Source organism: Syngnathus floridae, chromosome 15 (genome assembly GCF_059516105.1).
Source record: "Syngnathus floridae isolate MCC-2025c chromosome 15, RoL_Sflo_1.0, whole genome shotgun sequence".
NCBI lineage: Eukaryota > Metazoa > Chordata > Actinopteri > Syngnathiformes > Syngnathidae > Syngnathus > Syngnathus floridae.
In genome coordinates this window covers 6,358,505-6,372,351 of record NC_142427.1, presented here as the reverse complement: position 1 = coordinate 6,372,351, position 13,847 = coordinate 6,358,505, and the positions used below count along the sequence as shown (strand labels likewise).

Genomic DNA, 13,847 nt, shown 5'->3' with positions numbered 1-13,847 from the left:
TATTAGTTCAAACTTTATTTCCTGTCCAATTTCATTTGCGCCGTGACTTTTACGCCAAACCAACAGGGGGCGTAAAGTGGTAAAACCCTTAGCAAGCAAACTCGCCATTCCAAAAACGAACAGGGGGAAATGCCCCTTTTTTCACTTTATTGGTGTACGATGCTGTCCTCAAAATAAGTGCACCCCTCCCGTTTTATGTATGCGTAAAACCAAGGACGTTGACGATTGATCCAAATGTCGCAGACATGTTGAGGTAAATAGGAGACACCACTCCGTTGTACTTTTTAACGGGAACGGTGAATAGCGACCTGCTAATTTAGCTACAAAGGCTAGCAGTCAGTCTGACGCGAAAAACGCTCATTTCCGAATATTGTTAGTGAAGAGGGAGCAACAGCAATGTGTACATACTCTTCAGTTTATACAAACCTATATACTTTATCATACCAATCGATGTGTAAATACTCATTGATTTATAGAACCGTAGTTGCTCAATCAGCGCACAGAGTACACAGAGCTGGTAATTCACCTTTACACATAAGGCACAGCTCAGTAACTTCATGATACATAGATACTAAACATTCAGTAGATAACAGGCCCTTCAGAAGATAACAGAACAAATGTCTGCCTTATGAGGATATGTTTTTCCTTCTTTTCTCCTCGTTTTTCTTCTCTTCCTTATTCCTGCTTGGCTTCTGACCGGAACCATGAGGTTGTTTCATCTGCTGAAATGCATTGTGTACTGACTGCCGTAAAACAACCCAAGACCTTGCAAATAACCATTACTCCACATCTTTGTTTTCCTTGCTTGACGACGGACATCTTAAACAAAACGCAACATTAGTGACTCTTTAAAAAAAAAAACAGTTAGCTAAACGTGTACACATTTTATAATGTTTAACTTTGTTATTGACAGCATGATATTTAGGCATTTAGTATTCGAACAGTATAGATAACACCTTTCTCTTGTCTGCAGTGCTACGACAAGCAAAATGAATGTATTGATCACCAAACTGCACGAATACCTGGCCCATTCTACACATGAGGACAGCAATGACACACCTGAACCTCATGGTAACATCACGACCCATTTGTCATTGCTTAGCATTGTTCAAAATGTTTGTTGACATTTTATGTCCTACATTTGCAGATGTTACAAACAGAAATCGTTCAGTGGAAAAATCAGCAGCCCCCTCTGTGATGGAGGTAATGGAACATGGTTAAGCAAATCACATAAAATGTATTGAAATAGAATTAATGTTTTTTTTAATGTACAAAACAGTTCACATGGGTACCAATAAATATACAGAAAGTGTAAAAATAAAAATAAAAATACCATCCTTTCTTAAAACAAATTAAAATCAATCGATTTTTTTTGTTTTTTTTATTAAAGTGTTGTGTCTCATGCAGGTAAACCAATGCAATGCACATTTAATGAACGTTGTTAATTATTGGTCACAACTATTGGTTATTAATTGTGGCAAAATGCAAATTACCACACAATAATTACAACTGCATCATAAAAGTGTCATTCTCGTCGCAGGCACTGGTGGACCCAAAATTCTCCAGAAGGTGAGTTTAGAAGAACTACATGCTCAGCGCATGACAAAAATAGGAGGAACAGGGTTTTAATGTAAAATACTTACATTTTTTCCGCAATATCATTTCAGGAAACCTTCTGTTGTTATAAAGCATTCAGGCTTGGATGAGTCTGCTGACTCAAATGACAGTGACAATGTAGATTTTCCCTTTAGTGCAAATGGTTACCCTGACACCACTTGCCTTCCAAAAGGTACGTCTTATTTTTGCTACATTACTTTGACACACTAGTTTTCAATTCAACGCAGTTTGTTGTAAGTTCTACCTGTAAAATCCAATGGCACTTCAGTTATGACCAATGTAAAGTTCTGTCATATCTAATCTGATGTTACAATGTAATAATTGCAATGATTTGTTCAGGCACTGTTTTGGTCAGACCTGAACCCGTAGATAACGGCAGAGATGACTTCAGGGGTCCTGAGTTTCGCAGCCGTAAAAGTAGCGTGTTCCGGAAAGAATTTTCAAGAAGACGTGGAGGTCACTCAAGTGCTGGTGAACAAAATTGCAACAAATGTCGCAAGCTATGAGAACGCATCTTTGTAGCTAACAATGTTGTCACCTTTTACAGGGATTGATCAGTTGGAAATTGTCAGTTGCACTGCTTGTGGTCGTCAAGTAAACCACTTTCAGAGAGATTCTCTTATTCGCCACCCAGTTCTCAAAGTGCTTATTTGCAAAGTGAGTCAGGAATTCATTTTATTTTTTGCGCTTCCTCATATCTTACCATGTCCATCAGGATTCAGGAGTTTTTAAAGAGCTCCAAATGTTGCGAGACGACATAAATAATTTTTTATCTAATGTCTTGGTTTAACAGTCATGCTCCAAATATTACTCGAGTGACGACATCAGCAAAGATGGAAATGGAATGGATGACCAGTGTCGGTAAGATTCAAATGGGAAACCAAACACTTTATTTTGTGTGTTATGGTTAAAATTGACCTTCTGATCTTTTGTTATTTCTCATATAGTTGGTGTGCAGAAGGGGGCAACCTTATCTGCTGTGATTTCTGCAGTAATGCCTTTTGCAAGAAGTGCATCCTGAGAAATTTGGGGCGAAAAGAGCTCTCTAGCATCTTGGCAAGTGAGTGGTACTGCTATGTGTGTAACCCTGAGCCCCTTTTTGGCCTTGTGATGACCTGCGACAACGTCTTGGAGAACATGGAGCCTCTGTGGCAACAGCACCGCAAGAGAAACCGAGCCGAGCCAGGGAAATCGGAAGTATATGGGGACCTGCCTCTACCTCAAATCCCCCCCTTTCCTACACGGGATCATAGTGGTATGGATGGTACTGTTGTATTCAACTACAACACTTTAAATGTCTCCAAGGATATGACCGCCAAGGTGAAACATTTAGTGGACTCTGCAAACAATGTGAACACAAGCTTTCTTCATTTCATTCATACCGCCACAAAGGTTAAGCAAGGTGTTCGAAGCCTCTATTTGAAGTCATATTTGTCAGTGGTGAAATCCACGCGGGCGTCTCTTGCGGCACTCGAGGAAAGCATTAAAGAAGAATTCAGCGACTTGGACGTTTCCAGCTGTTGGGAAGAGTTACTTAACGATAACGTTGAGGCCCCACCTGCCACTGAAGCAGATGCAAAGATCTCCAGTGAAGGAAGCTTGAATAACTTGCCGAAGCTGTCGGATGAACATCTGGAAAGGGAAGTCCTCAGCGAGAGCACAAGTGAGCACGTGCAGAATCTGCGGACGATTGACGTGCAGTCTCCTCAAAGTAGTCTCAAAATGACCAAAAAACTAGTGGTCAAACTTCGACCAGTACCTCTGGCACAGGAGCCCTGCTCAAATGCACAGCTCCTTTCAAAAGACATTGCTGAAGAGAAGATGAATGGAAAAGATGTGTCCGGTAATGAAGAGATGGCTGTTGCTGACAGCAAATTGACTGTAGACCACCCAAGCGCACTACTCCACCTCGAAGAGGAGCAGGGCAGTCGGAGGTCCCCCCGTGTCAAGACCACACCATTGCGGCGTCCAAGCGACGTCAAGGGTAAACCGGCTGTCTCCACAGCAGACAGCGAGAGCGATTCGGAAAACGAGCCACAGCCCAGCTCAGCGGCTGCCCAAACCACTAAAGAACAAAGCCAGACCAGAGATGACTCTGACTCCGATGAAATACCTGCCGTGCTTCTTGAACGAGTAGCAATGACTCAAAGCTTAGACTATCACCAAAGTGACGCTGAAGACGAGGACAACAATGACGACAGTCCAGCATCTGGCAAAATGGCCAAAAAGCGTCTCCTCTGGCTCACAAAGAACACCCCGATATCCCCCGAGAGGATTCGCCGCAAACGTAAACGACTGGACCGTTCGTCCGAGTCGGACTCCATTGCGAAGATTCAACGGGAACTGGGAACGGATTCGTCCAGTGACGATCAAGACCTGCAGAATCAAAAACAGCACCCGAAGACCCTCAGGCCCATCGGCAAGTCGCATCTTGTCAAGAGCGAAACGGAAGGGTGTGCTCGACAGCGGGGTATAACGGAGGCCAGAATGCACAAGACTCACACTCACCAGGAAGTAATAGTGACCTCGTCGTCGTCAAGCGAGGATGACGAGGACTCCGAGAGTGACGCCGACGATCATAAGATGAAAGCAATCACAGAAGATGGGAAGTCAGTGGGACCAGCAACTTTTCATCCATTTTCTGGTAAGTCTGACAATCTGCACAGTTCCACTCATCATTGGCAAAACATGGTAGTATTTCTAGTTATCAGATAACATGATTACGTTACAAGTGTGCGATATGATCCAAGTGACAAAAACTCAAATTCTCACTAGGCTTGCAGGCATATCCTCGCTGACCTTGAGCTAGTCCATTGCAGGACACATAGACCGACAAGCATTCACACTCCCTTTCGTTATCGTAATGTATATCTATTTTTTTTCAAACATTTGCAGGCAATCAGGATGAAGCTGGGCCCACCTGGGCAGCAGGGGATGAGGACGACCCCGAAAATAGGTATGGTTCTAAAAACCTGGAAGTAGAGTGTGTAAAACAGCCCAGGTTTGGGAGAAAGACTGCAAGTCCGAGAAGCAAAGCAGCTGCTAAAAGCACCAACTCCAATGCCATCAAGAGTCAGTTGCGGTCTTTTCACGCGCGGCCAAAACGTAGCTGCAGTAGAGCGCCGGAAATCAAATACACATTCTAATAGAAAAGACGTAGGGCTGTTTTCTTTACGTTAAGATTTATTCAAATGTTTATCTTTATGATATAAGCCGAAGCAAAATACTTGTAGCGAAATGTCCTAAAAGAGGAACTGCCTTACATTACATTCCAACTTGTTCATGTGTGACAGACAAGTTTATATGCTGTGAAATTATTTTAACCGAGTAACAGACTCAAGCCTGCTAGCCTGCGTTGCTAACTTGCGACACGACAAAGTTGTGTGCAGCACTTTGAACTGATGCAAATGTGACATACTTCCAAAGGTGAAGTAGGAAGTTTAAATCTTGCCTGTCTGATTTTAATCTTCAGATTGGTTTATTCTTAATCATTTGTTTAAAAAAAAAATCGTAACGTTTACAACATGCTTTAAAGCACATTGTTGGCAAGAATAAAACGGAAATGCTTCACCTTCATTGTTCTGAATTTCGACCACTCACTGATTCGTAAATTATCGTTTTTAGTGTTTAAGTTTAGGTTACTACATATAAAATTTAAAAAGTATTTCACTGAATGAAGATGCCTGTGAATATTCTCCTTTGTCCAGGTCATTTCATTCTCTTTTGACAGGCCTTGTTTAATGACATGAAATATAACCTATTTTAATCAAGCTGCCTTTCCATTGGTTTGTGTTGAAGTTTTATTTTCAAAATTTAATTTTAGGATGTAAAAATCCACTTGAATATCTACTATATTTTAGGCTTTTATGGTGCCCATAATTTTGTTATATAAACAACTGTGGGGGAAAAAAACATTGAAAACAACAATGATTCATGCAAGATTTTGTAGACACAAATCACATTTGAAAGATATGATTTGTGGTGCATATCGATTGACCTTTTTGATTGTTAATTAGTTTAACATTTTAGGGGTCGACATTAAGCCTCTGGTATTTGCCAACATAATGAACAATAAATTTTACTATGACATAATACTCTCTTTTTTTAAGGGCCTGCTCTATCAAAAAAGCTCCACCAAAAAGAGCACTGGCCAGCAAAAGCATATTGTGTTTTCGAATGACCTTTGACTTCCACCACCTTGAGAGCAACGCTCTACTTATGCTATCTTTTTATTTAACATTTTGTACACTTAACAGTCATGCTTACCATCATTCATTATTTTTTAATCAGTAGTGTAAGGAACATCCCAGCAAATTTAAAAATGAAGAGACTTATTGAGTGCTGACAAAGTTTGTTAAAGGCTAAGTAATTCTCTTTTCACTAGTACCAATCAAGGAGAAGTCCTTGTTCTACTGAGGTTTCGTGAGATCCCTCACCATACTAGTTTGAATAACTGCATTCAAGGCCAAGCCCTCAGGAGCGGTGTGAGCTCATGCCGGTGAAACTGAAGCCAACATTTGACTCAGAGGGGCTTTTCCCTGTAGGGCTCCTGTAGGGAAAAAAAGAAAACAAAGTAGCTGGAAAGAGTGTGTTGATGTGCTAGTGAGGCAAATATGATTGCAATCTGTGGGTAGCGTCTGCGTCTGGATCTCAGAATAAGCCACCAGTCATGTTTCAATTTACCGTAGCTTCCCCCCCCAACCTTTATTAGCGGTTTTGTATGTTTTACCCCACTTTCTATGCGCAGATAAACATTACTGCTGACCATTTTCTAAAGTTGAATTGCGTAGCTTCTTTAAATGGAGGACTTTGACTCCCCTCCAATTCGCACTGCAGAGAAGGCAGTCGCGGTTCTCTAATTTGTGTTTCGAATGAATGTACTTCCAAGTACAACGAACAATGATGTACATCTGAGAATTGAGAGTGGGCTGTGAAAACAACAACAAGCACCCAAATTCCGATTATGTCGCTTTTTTAATGACACCCATGTTTGTTTCTCGTGTTTTTCTCTCCAGGTCGGATTTTCTGACAGCACAGCAGTGATTGCAGTGCTGTTAGGAAGGAATGTCTTAAATGTGGGATTTTGTAGCCCTCGACTCATTAAGTTCTAGTTTGTGGCTTTTTTTTTTTGACTCGCTAGTAAAATGGTCAGCAAGAATGTGGAGATCGCATTGGACAAAACATGTCAAATACTTCAACAGTGCTGACTAAGCACTCCCAATTTCAATTGCTGCTACAGTGTAACACATCCCGGTTTTAACACGTTGGATTCAGTAGCAGTGAAGACGGCTGCTCCCTTCCCTCTAGTGACTCGTGTCTATGACCTACTTTTAGATTTGAGGCTTGTGTAAGCATGGTTGGGATTTTTTGAGAGATTTGACTTGGGATGGACAATTAAGCTCAAATCTGGAAGAAGCCCAACACTTTGTGTTTCATTCGGGGTTGATTTACCTTATTTCAAGATCATAGTAATCATTTTCAATGTGGGTCATAAACAGGATGATTTAGAGACTCTAGAATTCTGCTTCCCATGTTGTATAGTGTAGGGGAGATACTTTGTTACATGACTTTACATGTACAGTCGGTATTTATATGTTGTAGTTGTAAATGATATTAATGATATATATTATGCCGGAACAGGTTTTGGATCAACAAAGTCATTTGACCCTTCTAATCTGTCTTTAACTAATGAGGGGTTGGGCCTGGACCCTTTCTTTCTCCTCAAATCTTAATTTGTCATCTTGAAATGTCCTGGACTATTTTTAGTCTACAAAACGTGCACAAAACCATGTCTTTTGAGGTCTGTCATCAGTGATTAATCCTCCAAATTCCGTCTGGGTGAATAATGGAAATACCATAAACACGTTATCTTCTTGTAAAAAGTCTTCCCGAGACCAAGTCTATTTTCTTTTTTCTTCCAATAATGGGTAATTGCCTTGTGTCTTTATATTTGTCAATAGTGTAATATGAGGTTAAAGAAAAAAAATACGAAAGGGAATAATGATGTAATAAAAAGAAACACATTTCGACCCTACAAGGGCGTACACTAAGAATGTCTTTGTGTTTTGGTGGCATCTGTGCGTACAACTTGCTTGGTCTAATAAATGTTTCCTCTTTAAAATGCCTGATCAGTCTTTTCTGCTGTTTTTTCTGTCAAACTATCACCTTTCCAGCTTTGCGTTCTTGTTTGATACTCGTTTGGCTTTCTAATCGGTTATACTTGGACTGATTTGCAATATTTATCTAGCCATGTAATATGTAATTTTCCAGCTGAAGCTGTTGTCACTTATCATGAAATGAATTTGTGGTACCTTGTCCTTTTCTTCTACTTTTTAAAAGACTCGCTAAGAACATACTTTTGGCCCAAATCAATGCCAACTTGTCATCGCTTGATGAGTTATCAGCAGATGAGGAAACACAGGACGATGAGTCGTCTTCTGAGGCTGAAAAGGATTTTAAAGAAGTCAGTGAAGAATGTGGAGAAGATGGTGAGTGTGCCCCGTAAAATCGCCGTGTGCATTTCATCCAGATAAACACAACCCCCTTAGGCTTGTTGAAAGCTGTCTTTTGGAAGTCCAAGCTGGTTACATCGTCATTCAAATGTCTGCTACAGGGCAAATCTTGTCATCTGACGCTGGCACTGATGGCTCCAACTTGAGGCAGCACCCCTTGCTGCGCCTCAAACTCACCTTGGATGAGGGCACAGGAAGTGACAAGGCAGCATTAGGGAATAAAGCACGGAAGGCAGACAGGAAGAGGAGAGTCGTCCCCAAGGAGCTGAGCTGTAAGGACACCTCATACATGGAGCACTTCCTTTGTGGCTCATCTTGGAATTTTCTTAATGTGTCGCTACTTTATGTCCAGCTAATGATGAGAGCGAAGTTACTGATAACTCATCGGACACGCAAGTATCTGCAATGAGCGAGGAGCTGAGTGATTCAGAGGATGAAGATAACTTAGAAAGGTATAAAGAATGTCCACGTCGTCACCGAAATAGTGGGAACCAAATCTTTTAGTATAGAAAATGGATGGATGGACACTTCTGATGTCATAGATGTACAAATGGCAGGTACTGCATGTGCGTGACCCGTTTCATGTTCTTTTTCCAGTTCACCACCTAAAGTCAAGGAGGAGACCCTTCGGCCGTCTCCGTTTGTTAGCAAGACCCCGGTGACCTGCATTTTGTTGTCTGACACCAGCAGCGATGAGGTAACTAGCAATAACCAATCACCATCACAGGCAAGAAGTTTGAAGTCTGATGTTGCTGACTTCTATTGCCGCAGAATGAACAAGATAACACTGAGGGTGATTTTAACAGCAGTCAGGGCACACCCAAAGGACGTAAAAAAATCCGCCGAATCATCCAAGATGACAATCTCCGGTCTGAGACCCAGGAAGCGCTACGGGAGGAGGAAGAGAGATGTAGACGACTAGCAAGTAGGGAACAGCTGATGGAGGAGCGTCGAGAGGTAGTGCACACGCATCGAGTATAAAGGCAAGCATTCAAGACTGACAGTCCAGCGTTGCCTTCAGGCAATTGTTATAGATCATTCTCAGGAGTCCGTCACCACCAAGTTAATTCTGGATCAGGATGAGGGGACCAAGACACCGCTAGTCCAGGTGCACAGGAACCTAGTAATTAATCTCAAGCCTCACCAAGTGGACGGTGAGTGGACACTCACACGTGCACACATTGAATCGTTCTTTATTGTTTCACTTGCACTTTTCTACTGTATGTTTACCTCAATTTCAAATGCAAATATACAACTGGGCGGGACTTTAGAAATGTACTCTACCGGATTAAAAAAACATAATTAATAGAGCTAATGTATCACTTTGAGGCGACTAACGCCCTCTTGTGGCACAATTTTCACACAGAAAACGTTTTTTTTTTTTTATTAGACAAGCGCTTTACCAGTTGGAATTTGAATTCATGTTTATTAAGGTTATTTTGTTTTATTTTTTCCCCGATCTTTTTCATTCTTTCTGTCCTCAACAACAGGAGTCCAGTTCATTTGGGACAACTGCTGTGAGTCAGTGAAGAAGGCCAACTCCAGTCCAGGAACAGGTTGCATCTTGGCTCATTGTATGGGCCTGGGAAAGACCCTGCAGGTATTGATCCATTGATTGTAAAGTTTTTTAAAAAATGTCTCCTTTAATTGTTCTCACAATTGATATATGAATGTTTGTTCCTTCTTTTCTCCACTTATCTATTCTTAGGTGGTTGCCTTCCTGCACACGGTATTACGGGCAAAAGTCTTACATTTTAAAACGGCCTTGGTGGTGTGTCCTCTCAACACTGTTCTCAACTGGGTTTGCGAATTCAACAAATGGCAGAAAGAGTTAGGGAAAGATATAGTGAAGGTATGGGATTACACGCATGTACAGTGACAAAACATGCATCCTCATTTGGTTAATGTCGAAAAATACAAATTACAGGTTACTGAACTGGCCACCAAAAAGAATATTCTCACACGACTACAAGCAATTCAGAGCTGGCACACGACTGGAGGTGTGATGATTATGGGCTACGAAATGTTCCGAAACCTCTCGCTAGCCGCCAAACTGAGCGACAGCAGGTTAAAGCAGCAGCTTAAAAGCCTACTGGTGGATCCAGGTAGAGTACTTTGCACTTTTCAGGATCCTTCAACATGCTTTTTCTGAGGCTGGTTTGTCAACAGGACCAGACTTTGTGATATGTGACGAAGGGCACATTCTGCGCAACGAGTCCTCCAACATTTCTAAAGCCATGGGTGCCGTAAAGACGCGGCGGAGAGTGGTGCTAACTGGCACACCGTTGCAGAACAACCTGGTCGAGTGTAAGTTGGCATCGCTACGTTAATGCGACACATTCAGTACTTGCTCATATCTCTCTGAGACTTTATTTTAAGGCCTCAACACCAAGTCCTGCTTTCTAGAATGAAAACTGACACCCCTTTCATATTGTCCCTACAGACCACTGCATGGTAAATTTCATCAAGAAGAACCTTCTGGGTTCACTGGGGGAATTCCGAAACCGCTTCGTCAACCCCATCCAGAATGGCCAATGCGCCGACTCCACACCCAAAGATGTTCGAATCATGAAGAGGCGCGCTCACGTCCTCCATGCAATGCTGGCCAGATGTGTGCAAGTAAGAACCAGTTTTTTTTATTACTATATTTTCCCATTGCCTCAGCAATTACTACATTTGTATTCCTTTTCCTGTAGAGGAGGGATTACTCCGAGCTGGCTGAGTTTCTGCCTCCCAAATACGAGTATGTGGTGGCAGTCAGGGTGTCTCCACTTCAGTATAAGCTGTACAACCACTACCTGCAGCATGTCAGTGGTGAGTAGTTGTGATGGAGCTGATTTTTTTCCCCCCCTACTATTGTGTAGTCACAATTAGTGGTTCCTCAGGCTTGGGCAACGTTATCGGCACTGCAAAAATGAAGGTCGGCGCAAACCTGTTTAAGGATTTTCAGGTCCTCGGTCGGGTTTGGACGCATCCTTGGTGCCTTCAACTCAGCTATAATACCAAAGAAAAAAAGAACAGTGTAAGAAAATCAAACTCAAGATATCACAATTTTGGATGAAATGTTCAAGACATAACTGTTTTTTAATGATAGAGAGATTTGGCAAAGAAGAATACCAGCGCTCCACTCATGGAAAGGTAATACTGAGAGAATCCACCCTCAAATGCTCCTGAAATAAACACTAAAGTCCTTTTCTTTGCCATAGCGGACCAAGCAACAGCAATAGCATTGACCCAACCCAAACCGCTGGAGCAAATGTTGTATCAAAAGGTACTTAGGGTAATTTATTGTCAGAATCATTGCAACGGCAAATCACAAACACTCTCCTCATGTAGCCCTTGCAGATTCGTGCTGGTTCAAAAATATGTTGTCTCAAAACGATGCCGAAATCCTGGAGCACTCTGGGAAATTAGTGCTCTTATTTGAGATCCTGAAGATGGCTGAAGCCCTGAACGACAAAGTGTATGTATTTTCCCTCTGTTGATCTCATCACCTCTCCTCAGTGCAAAGCCAGACATTTTTTTTTTCTTTTTTTCATTCAGGCTTGTGTTCAGTCAGTCTCTGGTCTCGTTAGACCTGATTGAGAGTTTCCTGGCAGCTTCTCACCGAAGAAGAAAGGAGTCACCTGAAGGTATTACTGTTGATGTTTTCAGCAGTATCTGCCCGAGGGAATAGATGTTTAATTATTTTCTTTATTCTGGGAAGTTTTCCTCCAGTCAAAAAAACCTTTACTATAAATATTCCCCCTGTTTTCACGTAGAGAGAAGCTGGACTAAAAACATGGATTACTACCGTCTTGATGGCTCTACCTCCGCTGCATTCCGTACAAAATGGTCAAATTGTTTCAATAAGTCCTCTAATACACGGTAGAGTTGGACTCTTTTCTTTCCATTTACTAGAACAAACTGCATGATGAGATGAATTTGACGCAATCCTCTCTCCCTTTAGTGGCCGCTTGTTTCTGATCTCAACAAGGGCTGGCTCGCTGGGCATCAACCTGGTGGCTGCCAACAGGGTGATCATCTTTGACGCCTCGTGGAATCCTTCTCACGATATTCAAAGCATCTACAGAGTGTACCGCTTCGGCCAGATCAAGCAAGTGTTTGTGTATCGCTTCTTGGCACAGGTGAGCTCACATGCCACTTTAAGAACAACAATGACAGAAAAGTACATGGCAGATAAATGATAAACAAACCTTTGTCTATGTTGGTGTGTAGGGCACAATGGAGGAGAAGATCTATGATCGCCAAGTGACGAAGCAGTCTTTGTCCTACCGAGTGGTGGATCAGCAACAGATCGAGAGACACTTCACCCTTTCCGAGCTCACGGAACTTTACACGTTTGAGCCAGATTTACTGGACGAGCCTCAATCCAGGAAAACTAAGCGGAAGACCTCTGACTTGCCAAAGGTAACGAACCATTTGAACTCAGAAGTTGTTTGTTGACTCGTGAATAATTGTCATACATTTATGTGTTGTTAGGATCAGGTTCTGGCGATGCTTCTGGAGAAGTGCAAAGACCAAATAGTCAGCTACCATGAGCATGCATCTCTGCTGGACCATAAACAAGAGGAGGAGCTCACTGAAGCAGAACGTAAAGATGCCTGGGCTGAGTATCAGGCTGAGGTAATGAGCCGTACACTGAGCCAGCAGCAGCTTCGCACACATACGCACATCCTATCTTAATACCAGTGTGTTTTTATATCAGTCCCACACAGCCAGCGCCCCAGTGAAAATCAGTTTGGACACCTTGAATATGAGGACCAATGAAGAGCTGATGGTAAATATGCAGAATCTTCCGGCCAGTGCTCTTTTGCATTTGACTGAATACAACATATTGTGCTTGCAGCACTTGCTGAACAAAAGCAGAGAAAATTTAGCAGCCGCCTTCCAGGCCATGCAGGGTATGACGTCACATCCCCTTGAGGAGTACATTGTACATGTGGTAAGGCACTGCAATTTTTGTAATAGTAATAACAAAAGGAACGTGAAAATGATCTGGCAGACTCCACATTACACGTATCAAATGTTTGGATTTTAGGGCAAAATAAAAATCATTCAGAATACTTTTCTTACAAATTCCTGTACTTATTGTTACTTGTATTCCAGTGGCGCCAAAATCCACAAATGCCCTTGGAGGTGATCAAGATGAAGGCTGGGCAGTGGCAACAAGCTGACGCAAAGGAGCTGGAGCGGAGAAAGGCCCATTATACAGAAGTTCTTGAAGAGCAGCGATTAGTAAGTTAAAATGGGGTTTGATGTGTTGCTATAGAAACAATTAATGCCCACCATGGTTTTATTCCAGCTCACATTGCACATCCAGACCATTTTGAGCGAGCGACGCAATCAAGAGCTACAGGGGGCGACTCCATCTGCTGAAAATCAGCAAACATCAAGTAACTGAAGGAAGTGGTAAAAGTTTGGCTTCATGCCATGTTTTCATTATGTGGTTAAAATGTCAAATTTTGTTGTTGAAGTTTTCTTCAATCAGCACTTTAGTATGACCAACTTGGTCATTTGCATCAGTTTTCTTACAAGTGAGGATTTCCACCAATACATGCCTTAACTGTTTTAGGAAACTAGTGTTTTTTTTGTAAATTGCAAGTCAGAATTTTCCCTCAGTGTTATGAGGAGTATTAACATTTCAATATGCAGGACGAGGATAAACACTGACGATACTTTATTTTCTATGGCTATTTAAAAGTTTTCTATATTTGC

At 41.9% G+C, this 13,847-nt stretch overlaps 1 protein-coding gene across 1 annotated transcript; it reads left to right on the top strand.

The window, feature by feature from the left end:
* The first annotated feature begins 84 nt into the window (after positions 1-84).
* On the top strand, positions 85-13,582 carry LOC148386116 (chromatin remodeler ATRX-like). The gene is made up of 35 exons (XM_088398112.1): positions 85-253; positions 974-1,071; positions 1,148-1,203; positions 1,541-1,569; positions 1,668-1,789; positions 1,957-2,088; positions 2,165-2,274; positions 2,411-2,478; positions 2,565-4,261; positions 4,513-4,573; positions 7,957-8,105; positions 8,231-8,401; positions 8,482-8,581; positions 8,727-8,826; positions 8,901-9,086; positions 9,151-9,283; positions 9,620-9,729; positions 9,838-9,981; positions 10,057-10,234; positions 10,299-10,436; positions 10,573-10,748; positions 10,826-10,943; positions 11,015-11,151; positions 11,224-11,267; positions 11,336-11,400; positions 11,466-11,592; positions 11,673-11,761; positions 11,891-11,996; positions 12,079-12,256; positions 12,348-12,539; positions 12,612-12,755; positions 12,838-12,909; positions 12,979-13,074; positions 13,239-13,367; positions 13,435-13,582. Exons 1-35 carry the CDS (start codon positions 246-248, stop codon positions 13,531-13,533), a joined length of 5,562 nt encoding a protein of 1,853 aa, XP_088254238.1. The 5' UTR covers positions 85-245; the 3' UTR covers positions 13,534-13,582.
* Positions 13,583-13,847: the final 265 nt, after the last annotated feature.